General features: G+C 36.3%; 1 protein-coding gene across 1 annotated transcript in view; it reads right to left on the reverse strand.

Moving 5' to 3' along the window:
* Positions 1–126: 126 nt before the first annotated feature.
* LOC139123550 (glutamyl aminopeptidase-like) overlaps positions 127–21,178 on the reverse strand; it is a 52,837-nt gene continuing 31,785 nt past the window's right edge. The window contains exons 6-17 of the mRNA XM_070689722.1: positions 19,446–19,580; positions 18,537–18,668; positions 17,642–17,820; positions 16,484–16,560; positions 15,395–15,578; positions 14,025–14,172; positions 13,143–13,216; positions 12,377–12,481; positions 11,671–11,838; positions 10,359–10,502; positions 8,584–8,665; positions 127–7,444 (exon numbers count right to left, since the gene is read on the reverse strand). Of these exons, the coding sequence (XP_070545823.1) occupies positions 7,271–7,444; positions 8,584–8,665; positions 10,359–10,502; positions 11,671–11,838; positions 12,377–12,481; positions 13,143–13,216; positions 14,025–14,172; positions 15,395–15,578; positions 16,484–16,560; positions 17,642–17,820; positions 18,537–18,668; positions 19,446–19,580 (1,602 nt within the window). The 3' untranslated portion in view covers positions 127–7,270. The remainder of the gene's footprint in view (positions 7,445–8,583; positions 8,666–10,358; positions 10,503–11,670; positions 11,839–12,376; positions 12,482–13,142; positions 13,217–14,024; positions 14,173–15,394; positions 15,579–16,483; positions 16,561–17,641; positions 17,821–18,536; positions 18,669–19,445; positions 19,581–21,178) is intronic.

Here is a 21,178-nt window from a genome sequence, read left to right on the forward strand (position 1 = left end):
AAACGAAGAGTGAAAAAATTTTGTAATTATCCTTAAAGTCATGTCAAAAGGAGCTAACGATCAAGAACAAGAAAATCAAACGCATTTACACATTTAAAATGAATCCAAATAGAGTCTGTTGAAATGTTCGCCAATATATTTATTGACAAAAGTCACCCCAGTGTATGATTGACAATGTAACAATGGCCAACACATATATCAATACAGAACAAAAACAATATATTGAGATATTGGTATTTTCCGAGAACCAATTTCTTGTTTTAAAGTAACATGTCTGAATATAGTCTGGCCATAGAGGGCACTGTTACAGAAATCGTCACGCAAGTTTGTGTGGGTTAGGAAAACAAAAAGTGAGATTTCTTGACGCTGAGCAAAAAGTTGCAAGGCCAAAAATGATACTACACAGCTTGCATTTTGCTTTCATTGTCAATTTTTTTGCTCCGGTATTTTACATTTACACCTTACCATAGAAGTTAATTTTTAGTACATAAATCTGACAAAGCTAAACACAAAAATGCATGACATGAAATTGGAAGACAGAGAAATCAACAAAAGTTAAAATTTCTGAATATTTACTTTTAGTAAAGACAATATGGTAACTTCTACTTATGGTGTGTGCTTTATGTAAATTTTCATTATACCGTATTTATCTGCGCAAGTGCCCTGGGTCAGGGGCATGTAGCCGGCTTTCTAAAAAACTTAGAGTGGGTGCTTACACAGATCCCACTACAGTAATATGTTCAAAAATGTAAGGCATTTGCGACATGACCTGTCCAAGATTGCAAACTGGGACAGGGACCAAAAGAACATTAAAAACAAACAAAAATTAATATAACATGAACGAAACACACATACTGATTTCAAATTTTTCTATTTCCCAAAGCAATGAAAAATTAAGGTGGGCACTTGCGCAAACTTTACCTAACTTTCAAACTTTCATCAAAAGTTGGCGGTTGCCGCTTACACAGATAAATAGGGTATACAGAATATGATTTCATCGGGAAAAACTTGCTGCTTAAAGCTCTATGATCTTTCACTTTTGAGGTAACTTATCTTGTAGTTCTCTTTTTGAAATACAGTTTATTCTTCTATCCTTAAAATCCCTTCAAATATGAAGTTCAACTTATCAGCACAGCCTGCTTGTGCGTTGTTTATACCCCTTGCTGTTAAGGTAGTATGCGCCTCAGAAGTGATTAAGACTAAACTTTGGTCAAACTTTCCTCATGGAGTCTTTCAACCATTCTCTTTCAAAATCAAGAATAAAAATCGGGGGTCACCAAGCAAATTTTAGTACTAGAGAAACAAATTACCCAAGCTTTACCGATATTTGAAATTCAAAATGGCTGCCATCCCTGTGTTAACTCTATGGAGAAAAAATTAAATTTTCGATTTTCGAAAAACTATGTCAGTGAAAAGTTTTCTTACACCAAGAGCTTTAAAATGAACCCCCACAAGTGGTCAGAAAAGAAATGTAAAAGTTTAAATGTCTTAGTATCTGTCCCCAAGGCGCGTTCTACCTCAATGAAAACTGAACTCTAGTCCAGCACAAAATTCACAAGTCAATAACAACAGTACACTTGTTTTCTAAAACAATAATAACATGTAATGGAATGTGACAGCTGTTGTTCCATATAAGTGGCAATGCACCTCCTGTGCAAAGCAGACTTACCTATGAATTAATGTATATGGTGCATTTAAACCTATCTTACCATAGAGGGTGCTGACGTTACAGAAATGGGTTAGTTCGTATTGGCTACCAAAATATTGGATGCCGAGCAAAAATATACCTATGAAAAAATAAATATGGTGTAAACCTATCTGGCCATGAAGAGCACTGTTACAGAACTAGGCAAGATCGTGCTGGCTATGTAAAATAAGGTTGCTGCGCAAAAATCTACCTTTGAATAAATACATGTAGCACACGACTATCAGAAATCTGAAAAAAATCTGTTTTACTGTGTGGCTGAATATGGTAGAGGGACTGTGGTCTGAACTTGTTGACCATAAATGGGACACCGCCAGTTACAACTTTTGATATTCTGTTTGCTTCATGTAGAGATTATCAACAGCGTTAGGCTCTTTAAATAAAGATCTTTGTTTGCCGTCTGCGTACTACTAGGTTTTCACTCAGAGAAAATTAAGAAAACAAGCACAATGTTAACACTGTTACAAATAAAAATATTATTTTTTCACAAGAACCCAAATAAAAATTAAGCTTATATGTTAATACACCTGTGTTTTTTGTCTGTCTTTATTATTTTCCCCTGGCTGGCTGGTAGGTTTTTCAAAAATTCAACGTGGGCAAACAAAGAATTTTCTTTAAATGGCCTTCATATGTGTTTCATCTTCAATCATGTCTTCTAGAGTAAAGATATCGGTAAAACAAACAATCAGATAGCAAAGAAATACATACAATTGTGATGACTTGCGAGTTTACATATTCAAGTTGGCAAGAAAAACCGGTACAATCTTTGAAATGCCATGGATTTAAGGTTTTGAGTAAAATCACACATATACTACAAGTACTGGTGTATGGCTGATGCCAAGAAATTTCCTGAAATCCATTGATTGGGCTTGAAGTTGTGACAAGTGTCTACAAATTGACATATATGTGTTTGACACAGAAGTATGGCAATGTCCTTGCATCAATTTTGAAAGAATTCAGTTCAGGCATTGTTCTGCTTATAGCAGTACTTATGAAAAAAAATTGAAACAACACAAAATAAGCCAACTGGCGGCCATATTGGATGCAAAGAATATCAGCATGCATACAACCGCGAAGGTTTATGACCTCGTACCAATTTTGAATGATTTTGGTTGTTCTGGAATGGCTTGGTGACGGCACTGGACATAAAAAAAAACCACCCCACAAAATCAGTCAAGGCATGTCTTTAGTGGCATGTTCTAGAAAAGTGAAACAAAATGGCTGAATTGCCCACTTCAAAGAACAGCTCCCATATTTATGACATTAGAGCATAATGTCAAGTTTATCAGATCGTGTTAGAAGGTAAATATAGTGTGTGTCTGGGGTCTTTTTATCCATCCCCAAAATTCAATGGTACATTCTTATATAACTGAGAAAGGTTATGTCATCAGTTCTTTCTTTTCTGATCATTATATCTATATATAGGACTTTGATATTTCTGTACACAAACAAATGAAAATGTAAATATTTACTGCTGTACAATGGTGAATATTGCAAACAATAAGAATATTTACGGAGCTGTATTATGTAAATCTTGATATCTGCATTATTTGTGTCAGAAATGCCATGTCTGTCTTGTATAATCCCATAATTCTTACATTGCTGAAGCAAAATACCTAACTGGCAGCCATATTGTATTGTGTTGCAAAACAAATTGAGAAATGTCTCCACACTTGCGCTGTATTTAGTCAGAGAAGCAGAAAATACTCTATACACAAGGTTTGTCAATTCCTACAGAAAGAGACTATAAAATACATAAAAATAAGTACAGAAAATAAATTTCTAAACTTTAACCCTTTAAAATGTTCATGTACACTTCTTGTGATAGCTTAGTTCATTATATTTCAGAAATTGTTGACATATAAATTCAAATAGAGATTGAGAAAATCTTTGATACAATAGGATATATAAATTTGAATTAATACAGTTAGTAGTGGATTGAAAATGATATTTTTCATCATGTACCAGGTTATACTGGGCTATTATATTTTCACTCATAATGATATTAAAAATATTGTGTGCAATGTAATTTCAGGGCTGGACAGTTGTTCATATTTCATCTTATGTATGCAATGGGCACATACAAATACATTAGTGAAGTTTTTATTTTATGGTTGTGACCAACTCAGATTTCCCTGAAAATGAACTTCTGATGTTTTTCCAGTTTACTGCATTACTTTGCATCTGATTATTGGTTATATAGCACGACGGGAATGAAACAAGAAGCAGGATATTGAAAAGAGCAATAATTTCACACCAGATGTCATTTTTTACTTTCTCTGAAAGATGCACTCTGCAAAATACCAGTGAAAATATTAAATAACAAAAGACTATTGTGTTTTATCGTTAGATCGGTGAATTTAAATCGAAGTGAAAAGGTCTCTAAAGTTCAAAGTCAAACCCTACAAAAGTAAATTATCTTACAGAACTAAACACTTTTCCTTATTTCATTCATAGTTGAGGGCGCTCTACATGAAACATTTAGACCACTCACCCATGCGGGCAAGAACCTATTCATTTGAATACTGATAACATTTTCAAAAGTACATGTACCCCTCTATACTTCAGTATGCAAAGTTTGGCAAACAAGTTCGGATCCATTGTCATGTAGGTATTCAAACAAATATTCAGACAAGCTCCATTAAGAGGCAATTGAATGACGATAGAAAAACATTGTGGTGTACAAATCCCCCCCCCCCCAAAATCAAATGGTTCTCACCTTAATAGGACATCATTTTGTCTTAAAATCTAACATGTGGAATATCCTCGTATCACAAATGATGAGAAAAGCAATGAAAAAGCACAAATAGAGAGGTGCAGGCTGGTGCAGGCTCACATAACTGGCTGTTTCACAAAGGATGTATTTGTAGAATAGAGGGTGCGATCGCCCTTGCATTGTTAATCGGCTGTGTCTTTGACCAACTTTTGCAATGGAATAAATAGAAACATACCCCTTAGGGTGATGTTAATATCAAACATGGCTGCCTTTGAAGGCAATAAAACATCAATAATTCATGTAATAGCACTGATTGCAAATGACGTCATTTTTTCTCTCATTAATATGCATAAATAAACATTTGTCTGCATTTTGCACATAAACTGAAAATCATACTAATTCATATGAATTTTTGGCTCAGACTAAAAGTTGTAATGACAGCTGTGCATACAACAACAAAATTTGTCTGAGTTTAGGCAGCATTGTCCGAAGTTGCGCGTGTGCAGCTATATTTAGTAACAAACCATAAATCCCGATCAACACTATTGTTCTTTGAACCAATAATCAAAATATGGAAAACCTATGTAAATTTCATGATTGATACAGATGTTTGACAAACAACTAAAAACAAATTAGCCCCATAGATATGGTATAATACTCTTTTAAGAGACCTTTTCATAGTCCCTACTTCATTATTCACTTTCTATTTTTACTGTCAATGGTCTAGGCAGCGTGTTGTTAAACTTTAATAACTATACCAATACTGAGCTTTGCTGGTCTCAGCTTAATCGACCATTCTCATGACCCCTACACGACCTCACATCATGATAATTTCAATTTTATCAAACAACACTACAATTGCTCTTTTGACCTGAACTGCGCCCAATTTTTCAGGTGAAAAAGTTGAATTTTTTCCAGAAGTCAACAAGTTGTCATTTCAATAATGCATATCATTAAAAAATACCAGGATGTAAGGTCATGTTGGGGTCATATACATGACCTGCATGTCAAACTGAAGACATATACCAGCTGATTGACGAGGCAATAATTTATTCAGCTAATGAGGATGTGATATTTTTCCCTTTTCTTCAAGTACGCCACTCAATGCAACACTGGAGAAGGCTTTACCTACACTGAAAATTTTACAAATCAACATGATCCTAAAGGTTCCAATTGCTTTAAAACAGTACAGGGAGCCCCCTAGCAAACTCATTGTTCACACAGGCCCATTGTTCTCCAGGTGTGCCCACTGTAAACAGTAAGATTGTATCCATGATTTGTAGTTGACAGACTGAGAAGCTCATCTAAACAACTAAAAATAAACCATACCAAAGGCCCCCTAACTCTTCAACCAAAGTAGACCTGTGATTGTGTAAATGAAGTCATTTCAGCAAGGTTTTAACCATAGGTGCTCCAGAAGCTATGATTTAACCCTTTAACCCTTTGAGTGCTGTAATTTTTCCCTCCAAAATTTTAGTGCAACATTTTACCAATTTTTATAAATTTTTCTGTATTTTTTTTGATAATTTTGGATCAAATGGACATCACATTTCATTGGCTACAGATTTTTACCAAAATTTTGGCAAAATTCTGAAAAAATTTGACTGGGGGGCATTTTATAAAGGTGACAAAAATTGACTTTGGCGCTCAAAGGGTTAATGTTACTTTTTACATAAAATGTCAGAGATTATGCAAGTATGATCCTTTGCAGTCTTCGCGCTCGTGAGAGGTGAACTGTCCGGCAGGTGGATTCGCACATGCGAGGAGTGAACGCGATAAGCAGTAACTTTCTCCTGCGACAACTCTACCACATCATGGCACAGTCACAGAAGAGAGTCATGATAATTCTAAAATTACATTCACATAATAAGTTTTTATTCCCAGACTTGGACCAAGTCTACAACCAAAGTCAAACCAATCAAATCTATCTTATCACCACCTTTACCGAGAACTTCTTCATGGTGATAAATTTCACTGCGACTGCCATTTTGTGTGAGATTTGACATGACTCAAAGTACAGTGCAGTCACCTGTTTTATGCGGTTAGTCGCCACATTGTAAATACTCCACTTTGGTAGCAGTTCCTGTTGATAGCTGTCAGCATTTCTCACTAAAGCACACACTATAATGATACTGAAAGCAAAACCTAGGTTTCATTTTGACAGGTTGCAAACCTTTTTTCATAATATCATTTCGGAGATGAATTATCACTACTTTCTGTGAAATATTGAGGTTTGCCGATATGCTGGTTTTATCCCAAGTTCATTATAAAGTGCGTTCTACCTACCCTACAGAAAGGTAACCTCCACAAAATGGTCTCTTTTTTCTCGCTGACCACAAAAACAAGTTTGACTGTATTTACAGGGATACTAGCTGTAGCTTTTGACAATTGTTTCTGACTGTTTTTGTTTTTCATTTTAACTTCAGTTTCTTGTTCTACTCCCCAAAGCATGTTGAGATACACAGTATTCAGCTTGTCAACTCAGCCTGTACATGTGTAGACTGCATTGTTATTGTTGACAAGTGAATTGTGGTCCGGACTAGAATTCAAATGTTAACAAGAACAGTACATTTTACACACATACCGGTAGATATAGACATATAGTGGATCCTTCAACATGCTTTGGGGAATAGAAAAAAAAATGACACAGAAATGAAAATTCTTCAAAAATTATCAAAAGTCACAGCTGGTGGCCCTTTAAGATGTGTTATTACACCAGTTATCAACCAGAGAAAATACACATCCTTATTTTCACATACAACTATGTTCACATAAGTAGTGTTTTTCACACGACTACGACGACAATATGGATAAGAAAATAAAAATCTCTTCAAAATTTTTAATCTCCACTAATCTATCATCTTAGGCACTTTATCCGGATTAACATTATCCTTAAACCATTTAGTCACTGTGGCTTCATTGGTATTCATCCAGTCGACGTTTGTGTGAAGTTTCTCGATGCTTTGGTCGATCCGTCTGGTGCCGAAACCTTTTGTGGAATGAGTTGTGAAAAACGTCGTCACCTGTAGAGAAAGAAAAACAGTCACACATTATTTGGATAATGATGTGATAATGATAATGTGTCTTTTGCCCAGTTTAAACAATGTACTCATTCCTTTGATAAAGTTTGTGTGTGCGATGTGTGATAGTGAGCGTACAAGCATGAGTGATTCCTGAACTCTTCAACGTGTGGAGAGGTCGCAGTCAGAAAAATGTAACAACTTAGCCCAGTGTTTGAACCACTCTTTTTGAGATTGGGGATTTGGCTGAGTGGCTCTGTCTGTTGCTTCTCTGCTTGGTGACAAGATGCAATAGGTTGTGAGTTCAAACCCAATTGAGAACACTCACTATTACACGTCGCACACAAACTTTATCAAAGAAATGAATACAGTGCTTTACTGGGCAAAAGATGGTCTTGGGAACAATTCTGTCCACCAGCACAACTATCAACCCAGGGTAGAAAATATGATGTACAAAACACATTCTGTTTCAAAGGCCAATACTTTGTGTTGCAACATAATTTAAGAGAATGAAAAAAATGCACTGAGTTTATTGAACAGCTATGCTAAAATGTCAGTAGCTGTAACTTTTGTTGATTTTCTCCCGTTTTGTTTTCTACGTCAATTTCTTGTTCTACTCCCCAAAGCATGTTGAGATACACAGTATTCAGCTTGTCAGCCTGTACATGTGTAGACTGCATTGTTATTGTTGACAAGTGAATTCTGGTCTGGACTAGAATTCAAATGTGAACAATAACAGAACACTTCACATGTATAGGTGCTATGTTGACAAACTAGATAGTGGGTGTTTTATCATGCTTTTGGGAGTAGAACAAGGTTTCGCAGAAGACATACAGAACACAAATAGTGAAAACATCAAGAGTTAAAATGGCTTTTTCAATTGTGACAACAAACACATTTGGCTAAATTTCCATCTATTTGAAAGTTTTAATACATAATATTCATACTCCTGCAATACTGTGAACACTGAAAGAATTATTGTCATCAAAGATGTCTCAATCAACTTTGCCGTTTGTAATCTTCAACAAACATTTCGTTTCCTTCTCTTACAAGTATTTAATTTCTTTCTTGTGCAATCAATGTGTCCAATGGTTTTTCTAAGCTCTTCTTTTTTGGAGAGAAAATTTATGCCAGACACTCACCATATTCAGCTCTTCTTGAGTGGAAAAACCCGACACTATCTTACTGATCATTTTTCCTATCATGTTAATATCTGCAGCATACCTGTAGAGAAAAACAGAAAAATTATCAAGATGATCCTTTGGAGTAATGTTTGATTTCATTTGGGGTGTTTTTGTCACATGTAATATGCTTTCCATGACCTTGACACGACCTTACAGCTTGCTATTTTTGGAGATGTTCAGTATTGTAGATTAATCCTTTTGAGTGCGACAGTCAATTTTTGTCACCTTATAAAATGCACCCTGGTCAATTTTTCCGATTTTTTGCCAAAATTTTTACAAAAAACTGTAGCTAAAGAAATGTGGTATCCGTTTGGTCCAAAATTATCAAGAAAATGCAGAAAAATTCATAGAAATTGGTAAAAATATTGCACTAAAATTTTTGGTGGAAAAAATTACAGCACTCAAAGGGTAATACCTGTATCCAGGGCGGGGGTGTGGGGGTGTGGGGTGAACGTGCTCACTTTGTCACAAAGAGGTCACAGTGCCAATGCTTTTCTGGTATACAAGTTAAATTCATATGTTCGACTGTCGTGGCGTGTTCTGCCAGAATGAAGGATAATTCTTACCAATAAAGATATAGGGACATAAAATTGTGGACGTTCTTGATTCAGTGATCCAGACTGATACCACAAATTTTTCTATGACAAGCTTGAAAAGACAATACCAGTAACTTTCGATAAAATTTTCATTATTTTTCTCCCACAAAACATAAACATTTTCCATCAATCAATCAATCAGTAAAGCTTATAAAGCGCCAAATCAAAAAATGGTGTTTCGCTCTGTGACGCTCAATGGCTAAACCACACTGTATGCTCTGGTGAATGTGTGTGTTTTCAGTTTTCTTTTAAAAGTTTTCAATTTTGGGGATTCTTTGATATCGAGTGGTAGCGTTTTCCATAGTTTAGGTGCAGCGTATGAAAATGTACGGTCACCATAGGTGATGGTTTTGTAGGTTGTAGATGTTATTGGTTTCTTGGTGGATGAACGGAGTGTACGAGTTGCAACATAGGGCTGGAGAAGATCACTGATGTACCCAGGATCTGGTTGTGAATGGCCTTGAAGTTAACAGCAAAATTTTGTAATCAATCCTTAGATGAACTGGTAACCAATGGAGACGGGTGAGAACTTGGATGATCAGCATAAGAACTTTTGTGCCACAAATTATGATAAAATACCTCTGGAATTGAATATCAAAGAAAGGATTTTTGTACTTGCTGAGAGTTCGCGCGTGTGCCAACCGTCATATATCACGAATAACACTTTTCTTGTCTCGATCAAACAAATCGGTGCATTTTCGCCATCAATATACTGGTATGATATAATTACATGTTTGCATAGGAAGTCTGGTTTTCAGAAAGTTATGCGTGAAAATTCGATGAACAGCATACCAGTGATTTCAATATATCAATGTGGCATTCAACAATGAAAATTGTTATTTTTCTACCGCCATTTTGTCTAACAAGGAAATAAAGCATGTGATTGTCATTTGTATGTAAACTAAAATATTTGGAGTGAAAACTATGTAAGAGAGGCATGTGATAAAAACATAGCGAAAACAAGGGACTACGTACCTTTGAGGTAGAAGACCATGTACCCTCCTTACGTCACCTACCCTTAGGCACATACTGGGTAGTCCCATGTCTTGGCTATGCTATACTGGTATAGTGTTTTACAGACAGAGCAATATATGCTTGAAAACACACAACTGTTACCACCTATTGAGATTTAAATACCTTTTTTTCAGCATGTCCCAGTTTTCAAGTAGAAAGTCCCATGCTAAATGCCGACCGTTGTTTGGATTTGAAGCGACGTACGAAATGAGAGATTCTGTGTCTTGGGACCGAACTTTGGATTCATCCGTTGACCACTCAAGCAGTCTGCAAAGACGACGCAAAACACAGAAACATGTCAAGAAGAAAGGATATTGCCGCAAGGCATCATGGGAGATGAAAACACACAAAATGTAAGGACCATTGTGCCAATAGTACTAGTGTTGACCAATGTAAGATATGTATAATGGCCGTGACGGAACACATCAGGCCTGAGAAAATAAATTCTTTGATTTATATCCACTCACATTTTTTAAAAAGTAATTGGGTTAGCCGGTCAAAAATCACTATCAGATAATTTTACACGCACAAGTTTTATGTTTACCCGATTGTTTCAATATAATGTGAGTCCCTATTTAAGAAGTAAAGCAGTAATTAAATTCTTTCTCACCTCAACAATTTCCACTACAATATGACAGTGTGCAAGCATGCAGGTCTTTTAGGTACATTTTACAATAAAGAAAACAGATTTGTTGGCAGAAAAGCTACATTGTGAAGCCCTATTCAAATACTCCACGTTTTTTTTATACAAAGAGAAACCTTTCACAAATAAGTCATCGTTGATGACACAGTCCCCATGAAGAATCATTGTGTTGATTGTGTGCCGTGGTGTTGACCTACTTGTGAAAAGTAGGTCAATTTTGTGAATTATGCTAACTTCTGTGGGTATTAGGCAAGAAAGAATCTCCTAACAGAAAGTCAACGGAGGACATATCTTCTAAGAAGCTGAGCGTGTGTTTAGCCACTTTCACTTTGAATCAAGTGACCTGTACAGGCCACATTGGTGTTGACCAAAGATGGCATTGTCTGACATTTGGGAAGAATGCAGCAATCGATCGATCGACACAGCCATGATCATAAAACTACTCAAAATACAAACTGTGAAAGTCTGTGAAAAAGAACTATTTGTGATCAACAGTCTTTTTCATCACTGTCAGTCCACCCTCACTGGTGTGGATTGTTCAGTTTATTTGTTCCCTGATTTGTGTGACTTTATATTCCAGGTGTTTACTGCAGCTTCGTCAGCAAAGTTCAAGGAATACTTTTGTCAAGAATACCACTTTTCTGGAGTGTTGTTGATAGCTGTCTGTTCACAGGAAATATTAAATTATCATTATTTTCTCACAAATGTAACTTTTCAACCAAGAAAGAATGTTCATCATAATTCTGATGCTACCATAGCAACATGCAAATTTAGTGCCCATGGTGGCAATACCTTTTAAGTCTTCCCGCATCACTGGTGCAGGCAGCTGCCGCCATCAGTTTTCTCTTTTCCGAGGCAACGGTTTCATCCTGGTATTTTTTCCACACAAACTGGAATTCTTCCTCACCGCCGTACCTGACTCCATTGCAGTAGATGACATACTTTAAGTTAGGGCTGACTCTGCAAATACAGCAATAGATTTCTAAATGCCAGTCTTTTGTCACATTCAGAAATGCATGGTTTCAGCACAAGAGGGGTTTAAAAGTATTTGAAAATAAGTTAACTAAGTACACAATGCGACTGTGATCACATCACCTTGTATATTCTATTTGTTTGTTGTTATTTTCTTTTCTGTATTCTCTTGTACAGCATAACTGCATCTGTAGTCCACTGACGGCAGCAAGGGATATGAACCTACATGAAGTGTTAGCGCCCTCACAGGTCAAGCTTCTTGTATCCATTTTGTTTTGACCTGTCTGAGTACATTCCATGTCACAAGATGAAGTTGTGATGGAAAATTATACTTTCAGGAAATTTAATCTTCCAGGGAGATCACATAATACTTGATTTAGTTAGTTTTGGAAAATGCATAACAGCAGCAGCCTAAAAATTTATTAAACAGCTATGGTGGCCATATTATATGCTGCCCTCTATGGTTGTTGCATGTATGGCGCCCTCACTGGTCAGTTTAAGTAACATGAAAGTTCAAATCACTTACTGTGTTCCCTTTGTCATCCATTCATAAAAAATTGTACGGCTATTGTTTACCGATGCTTCATGTCCACATGAGTTGGCTTCACCTAGAACAATGCCACGCCTTAATCTGTTAATGAGAGAAACAAAGGAAGAATGAGACCTTGCTTCTGACAGGATATTGTTCAAAGAGCAGGTGGTTCATATAGCAATATGCAAATGTTATATATTGTAGACCCATATCATGAAAAATGTTGTTAATTAACGAACAAAAAACAAAACAGAATGGCAAGTGTTACTCATAGAGAGGTGAGCTAAAGTTTGTGAATGAGTGAAATTCTGTTGATCATGTACATTTTACCTTAAATATTGCGTCCTTAAAGCTAAGGTAGCTACAACTATTGACACAATTGTTGATTATTTTTGTTTGACACAATAATTATTTATAGATTAAAACAACAGTATCAGTTGCTCCCCAAGTATGTTAAATACCGAGTATTATCCATGCAAACAAGAAATTTTGTGCAAAGTACAATGTTCTTGTTTGCAAATGAATTCTAGTCCGGACTGAAATTTGGTTGTCAACAACAATATTGCACATTTCACATTTCATGTATTGATAATTAATGTTAGGAATTTCAGCATGATTTTGAAGTGTAACGAGAAACTGTATTCAACCAGGGCAGAGAAAAACATCAAAACTACATCATATATTACAGACAGTGCAGCCTTCATGTCGTCCTGATTACAGAGGTGTATATAACACAAGATTTCCGTATGGAGGTTCTTACTTTTCCAGATGTGTTCCGGTATCATTCCATCCCACCTCATCAATGATGTCGCTGAGTTGCTGTAATATGTATTGCTGAAAACCGAACAAAACAAACAAACCAACAAACTTATGGTCATGGTTAGTTATGTTTTCCTCGCCTCTTCTCTTTCCATTCAAGAGATGATCTTAGAAAAGATGATGAACTGACCACTGGCACTATCAGCATTGCACAGAAGTTGTAAAATTTCATTTTTCAACTGTTTAAAACTGACAAAGACTTGGCTCGACCAGGAAAGTTTTGAATGGCAGCCCTTTGGGCAAGCATGCAAAAAATTTTTCTCTGGCTATTGACAAACATACTTGCCCAGTGTTCCAGTATTTCTTGTTTTTCAAATGATATGTCACGGTTTGTGATGTCATATATGATGTCATACATGTCATACATGTCATACATGATGTCATACATGATGTCATACATGTCATACATGATGTCATACATGATGTCATACATGTCATACATGATGTCATACATGTCATACATGATGTCATACATGATGTCATACATGTCATACATGATGTCATACATGTCATACATGTCACACATGATGTCATACATGATGTCATACATGTCATACATGATGCCATACATGATGTCATACATGCCATACATGTCATACATGATGTCATAAATGATGTCATACATGTCATACATGATGTCATACATGCCATACATGATGTCATAGATGTCATACATGATGTCTTACATGATGTCATACATGTCATACATGATGTCATACATGATGTCATACATGCCATACATGATGTCATACATGATGTCATACATGCCATACATGATGTCATACATGAGGTCATACATGATGTCATAAAGACTGCCACTTACCTTGTAGAGTTTGTATCCATCTCTGCCAATGAAGACTTCACCAATATAGCCAAGGTTGGAGATAGTAGTTGCCAAGGGGACGTAATTTCGTTCTTTCTTCAAGTACAATGACAAATCCAAGGCTTTTGTTTGCGCCACATGACCAGCTCTGAAATCAATTAGTATGCAAATGATATGTTAATATATGCACGCTGTAAGAAACATGCAAATGGTATCAATTGCAAATGGTTTATATTATGTAAATTAAACATGAATACATGTTTGTAAGTATCATATCAATATTTGTGTATATAAAATACTAACATGTATATTGTTAGTCTCGGTTACCCCATTCTCGCGAGGCGCGTGATTTCCGCTCTGCTGACCTATGCAAATACGGTTAGCGCTAAGCTGTTACCGTAAAGAGGCGCGTGGTTTACGACGATGCGGTTACCCAGACTGCTCTGCAGGGCTCATCCGGCAGCCCCTACACAGTCTTGGAAATCCGATTCAGAAATCTCCACTGTATGACTCAAACAAGAGCGGTCCATCCTGGTAATTATCATGTTTTGAGACAAAGTAACGGAAAATATAGCTTCTAAGTGTCACACATTGGTAATGAGTGTGAACTATGACTTTCGTATCCTGGATCAATTGTATTGTAGCTATTTGTAGAGTGATTCAAGAAATAAAAGTCATTGTTTACACTCTTTACTAAAGTGGTAGGCAAAAAGAATGTTGTAAAAGTTTTGAGAAACTTAACATCTGTCCCTGAGGCACTTTATACCTTACCCCTTTCACCCCCAGTTCCCTGTATATAGGTCCAACTTTACCATAGAAAACAATGGATTTGGGACAAACCATGGTGGTGAAAGGATAAAAGTACAATGCGCCTCGGGGACAGATAGTCAGACTCTCAAATTTCTACAATTCTTTTCTGATCTACCACTTGTTGGGGCTCATTTTAAAGCTCTTGGAGAAAAACTTTCATCAGCTTAGTTTTTCGAAAATCCAAAATTTAATTTTTCCCCCATAGATTTAACACAGGAATGGCGGCCATCTTGAATGTCAAATGTCGCAAAATGTTGAGTAATTTGTTTTGCTAGTTCCATACTTTGCACGGTGACCTCTTTTTTTTTATTGTTGATTTGGTAAATGAATGGTTGAGTTTTATTCAGGAAAGATTGAGCAAAAGTTTAAGTCTTTCACTTTCGATGCACAAACTACCTTATTACTGTACTTTGCGTAAAATAAATATTGGTATGTTGCACTTCAAGCATTGTATGCTCCGTATTTGGAAATAATTGCATCAAACACTGCAAGGTCCTACTTTACGATTCACCCGACAGGGTTGCCGTGTGCAAATATACTGAATGTGTAACAGTTCATACCTTGCAAGGTGGAAAATATCGTCAACGAGGGATGTCCTGTCGGCTGAGCTGAACGCTGAGTGGTCGGTTCCTAGCTGCTGTATCAGAGCGTTCCAGTTGGCAGTGTCGTAGTTGACGCGATAAAACCCTGTACAACGAGTATTCCCTTTGATCCATGTTGGTGAACCAGTTAGTGTTATGTCAACTGAAGGATGAAAAATATTCATGTAAGTCTGTTTGTCTACAACAGTAATTATATGAGTGCATTGCTTCGGTGTGCAGCGTTTTTAAATTTTTTTACAAAACAACAATAGCGCTGATCACAAACGATGTCATTTTTTCTCTCATTAATATGCATAAATAAATATTTGTCCGCATTTTCCTCATAAAAGACGAAAATAAAACCTGCTAATGTTACAATGGCTACTAAAAGTCACACTAATTTGTATGAATTTATGGCTCAGACTACAAGCTGCAACAACAGCTGCGCATGCAACAACAAAATTTGTCCGAATTTAGGCAGCGTTGTCCAACGTCGCGCGTGCAGGTATATTTAGTAACAAACCTTAAAATTGCGATCAACGCTATTTTGTATGATAATCAGGCACAAGTTTCATGAACACTATGAAGTTTCAGACACAACATTATGGGACTTTCTATTTACTTTACAGACTTTTGTTATGCATAATAAATGACTTAGGGGGTCTGACCAAGTCTTCTTCATGAAACAGCATTAGCTTAGGGGATCTTGTGGTCAGTTAAAATGAAAGTACATGTATCTAAAATTGAAATCTCTCAAAATGGTTCATATGTGGAATTGACGAATAAACTTCAAACTTTCAATGTAGTTAGTTCACTGATGATTATTTAATAGTTGATGTGTTGTACTGCAAAAAAGCCATCATGATACACAGTTAACCTACTTGAGGGGTCTTGCTTATCACATTATTCGCTCAATTTAGGGAGTTTACGATAACAACGAATATTAAACATGGATATTACATATTGTGATACATTATTTACCAACTTGAGGGGTCTTGCAAATCATGAAACACAGATGACTAACCAATAACTGTGTGGATTATTATGAAACAAACTAGGGAGTCTTACCTGAATGAGAGTCTATCAACATAGAATCATTCTTGCCATCTGATTGGATGTATGTAAATGGTATTTTCCATTGATAACTAGAGACAAAATGTAAGAAATAATTAATATTTATTACCGTAGTGTCTTTTGTCTTGGAGAAAAGAATAAATTTAGTGTCTTTTCTCTTCAAGAAAACAATGAATTAGTTTGATGCATTGGTTTGCAAGTGGATGGTATTCCATGCATCAATTCTTTGTGGAAAAATTGGTTATCATTTTTGATGGGTAATCAGAGATCATGAAAATACAATGCAGGTTTTAGCTTCAAAATTTCCTCACACAAGCAATATTGGTAACCGGTAGACTGAAAACTGGCTGTGGTGTGAATACACACTGGCAATGTGAAGCGCCTTGTGCTGCAGCTTGGAAGATTGCAGCTGATTGGTAGATAACATTCATTCATGGCAACTTAAGGAGTCTGGAAATAAAGCTGCTATGGTATGTTGGCTGGTCCCCGCCTCAGTGACAAGCACAAAGAAGCAGGTAATGGGAAACCACCATTACGAAATCTGATTGGTTGAACCATGGGGCGCTGTCACCAGAATTCAACCAAGGACTTAATAACCACACTTAAAAGTTTTGAAATATTGGCAGCTACCAGACTAGACTAAAAAGCACGCGACAAAAAAGGATACAGTATGTGCGGACATGCGCAATTAACAACTTCCGGGAGACCAAAAACTAGCACATTTCAAAATGGCGGTTTGCCTGTATCTGCGTCTTACTACATGCTGCTTGTCTGGTCACGTGAGAACGCAGTGATCAGCGAATTATGGTATGTAGCTGAAGATTGAAGCTGATTGGTAGACAGAAATCATTCAAGGCAACTTAGGGAGTCTAAAACTAACGCTCCTTAGGTATGTAGCTGATTGGCTGTTTTGAAATGATTCATTACTACAGTATCCATTATACAGGATACAGTGTATCAATAACATTCAGCCAACCAATCAGCTACAAGATTTCAAGATGCTGCACATTGCCAAGGGGCCAATCTATAGCCCATGACAATTCTGAAACAACTTACAGTTAAACTTCTGCCTAAATCATGTTACAAGAAATTTAAATAAGAAACATTTAAGATTAGAAAAAAGTTTTCTTTATGGCAATTGAAGAAACTCACTCAAATGGTGATTTGAATTCACTTGTTGAGGCTTTTCCATTGGGATGAATTAAGAATCTTTGCTGAGTTGCGGTCACTTTGTTTCCGTCTTTAGTCAAGGTCACGACAGGGTAACCCATCTGCAAAGTCCAAGTGTCCATCATGGCCTTGACATTGGTATCTCCGTGTCCTGCATCAGCCTGCATTGGGATAATAAATTAAGATACATTTTTCAATTATTGCGTTAACAAGTGTTCAATGCAGTGTTTAACTCAAAGAAAAATGTTTTGAAATTATCGCGCGTCAAAACAGCAAAATCGAAAAGACTCAAGACACACACACAAATACGGTAAACATTTATAGACATGTGTATGTGCATACTTTATATACTGTATTACATACATACATACATACATACATACATACATACATATGTGTGACATGCGTGTACATACATACATACATACATACCAGTACATACATACATACATACATGCATACACACATACTGGTACATACACTACATACATCAAACAAACATACATACATACATACATACATACATACATACCGGTACATAGATACATGTACATACATACATACATACATACATACATACCGGTACGTACGCACGTACATACATACCGGTACATACATACATACATACAGGTACATACAGACAAAACATGCATGCAAGCACAGATACACACATACATGTACATCTCATATATATTGTACATGCACACATATATCGGTACATGTGTTTTACTGGATTGTTCATGTCGCGGCTACAGACAAACAACATATCACATACAGATTGTTTCATTAGACTACTTTTGATTTTGCTTCAAATACACAGTACACACAGTGTTTACAGTATTGAGGAGTTTAAATTTCATAAATCCAACCACTATACCTGAGTCAGTGCTTGCCACAAGTCATCCATGTTGGCATTGCCGTAGCTGTTGTTTTTGAGATAAAAGGTCAACCCACTTTTGAAGATCCCGTCGGTCAAGTAATTGGCCAGCATCCTGATAATTGATGCACCCTTTTGAAGCAAACAATATCAGTTGGATAACTATTGAGCAAAGAATAATCATCTAGGGATACTAGTTGGTTCAAGTGTGTTTCACAGGATGTACAATAGTTGGTTACTTGAGCATGATATAAGCTAGACTCATTCACAAACCTCCTCAGACCATACAAGCGCCCTCAGCAGTTCAGCTGTGCAGAGCTTGGCCAAGAAAGCTGGCAAAGCCGGCACAGCTGGCTCGATGAGCCTTGTTGGCAAGAAAGATTTTCAGGGTGTATCACCATATGGTTGAAGACAGAGCTGAGCAGCGAAAGTCAGGGGCTGTGAGAGAGTCTACCGGTAGGTATAAGCAATATGCTAGTCCCACATGAAGTCAAAAATCTTTCCTTTTCTTGAGCTGGTACTGTGCCTCCACAGTGAATGACTTTAATTTTTGGTCAAACTTTTCAGCATGCAACATTTGATCATTTCCTCACTTGATGCAACACATAAATCGGAGGTCACCGTGCAAATTTGGGCACTAGAGAAACTCATTACCAAACATTTACTGATTTTTGAAAGTCAAAATGGCCACCATCCCTGTGTTAACTCTATGGGGAGGAATAAAATTTTTGATTTTCAAAAAACTGAGACAAAATTTTTCTTTCTCCAAGAGCTATAAAATGAGCTCCCACAAGTGGTAAATCATAACAGAATTGTAAAAATTTGAGAGTCCAAATATCTGGCCCTGAGGCGCGTTCTACTTGAATGTCACAACTGATATCATTACAGAAGTAAAGAATGTCTAGATACCTTGTCGTAGGAGATGTTATCAAATATTTCGTTGATTTGCGCTGGATTGGAGACAGGAACTGAGATTGGATGCGAATTGCTCAAGCTGTCCAAAACCAATGCCCTTTGGAAAGTTTGGTACAGAAACTGATCCAGCTGAAAAATTGGGAAAAACAACAATGAATTTCTACCTATTCACCCCCTAATTCGCTATAAACAGCTCCAGATTCAGCATTTACTTCAGAAGGGTTTGGGCCATACCATTGTGGTACAAGGGTTGAACCCAATACATTTAAATTTCCTTTGCTGCCTTATGAAATGTCACAATTTGTCATGCTTTCAGCTTTTACAGTATTTTATATTTTATATTTTATCTGAGTTACTGCAAAACATGGCTACTGTGGAGTGTTGTTTTCAGGATATCAACAGCAGTGCCATCATTATAAAACTCTGTTATAACATTGAAATTTGGCATATGGTTCCTGATTATCATCTGTAAAAAGATTCATAAGATATGACAGTCATTCTGAGAACATATGATTTCTGAACATATAATTATGCAAATTACAGTTAATTATGCAAACTACGCCTACCAAAAACTAATCAGTTCTTACCCTTTCTAAAGAGTCATCTATGTACAAGATTTGATTTGATTTGATTTGATACAAGAAGTTGTTCTTGAGATAGCTGAGACCTAGACAGACGGACAGACTGATAGACAGACATTGGTGCAAATTAGCTCACATATGTGAACACCTGAGCTAAAAATAGGGAGTCATTATGCAAAACTTTGAGAAACATTCACCTAATATCAACAACACTTGAAATTCAAATTGGTGATTCTCAATTGTTTAATATTATGAGTAAAAATTAGATTGTAAAATTTTCACAAAAAAAAGGTAGTGAAAACCTCATTTGTTCCAAAAGCTTCAATATGAGTCAGCAACTGCTGCAAGCCAGGAAGTTTATATAAAATTTGAGTGTTTGGAAAACCGTCCCAGGGGCGAATTCTACTTCAAGTATTTGCTGATGTCATTCAATAAAATGATTGATATAGTCAGCAATCAATGATTTTCTTCCTCGCATCCAGGTTGACAAAGTGCTGAGAGCAAACATCTCCCAAGATGTGAAGAGTTGTTTACTTTGGAAGGGAGATGTATGCTAAAGTTATATTCAGACATTGATTCATTGCGAATTACTGGAGATTTGACAGCTTTGCATGAGTGAATATCTGAAAAACAACATGAACCATCAAACAGATCTAACTAAGCACACACTGTCCGTTACTTGGTATCTTATGATTTGATATCCAAACATCATCAGTGACACTTTAAGCGTGAAAATCATGACTTAATATGTGACATTGAACATTTAAGATCTTATCCAAATATGACTTTTTCATAAAGATGATTTTGCACAGAATGCAGTTTGTGAGTTGTGTATGCCTTGTACCATATAACTAGTTAATTTATGGTAATTCTCCAAGCCTAACAATGAAATTAATTCAAGATTACAAAAAAACTGCCAAAGTTTTAATAGCATGAGAATGTCATTCAGTTTTGATTTTGTAATCACGTTTTGCCCTGATGCCTTCTGAATTCAAAATACCAAAATGTGTAATAATATTAATAATATATCACAACTATTGTTGGCAAAATTATACAATGTTTTCAATGCCCGGGTCTCATTATGGTGCTGTGAAATTTCTGTCCCTTTGTTACAGGGACAGTAGCTGCAACTTTTGGCGATTTTTT

The sequence above is a fragment of the Ptychodera flava genome (assembly GCF_041260155.1).
Source record: "Ptychodera flava strain L36383 chromosome 23 unlocalized genomic scaffold, AS_Pfla_20210202 Scaffold_23__1_contigs__length_28996876_pilon, whole genome shotgun sequence".
Classification (NCBI taxonomy): domain Eukaryota; kingdom Metazoa; phylum Hemichordata; class Enteropneusta; family Ptychoderidae; genus Ptychodera; species Ptychodera flava.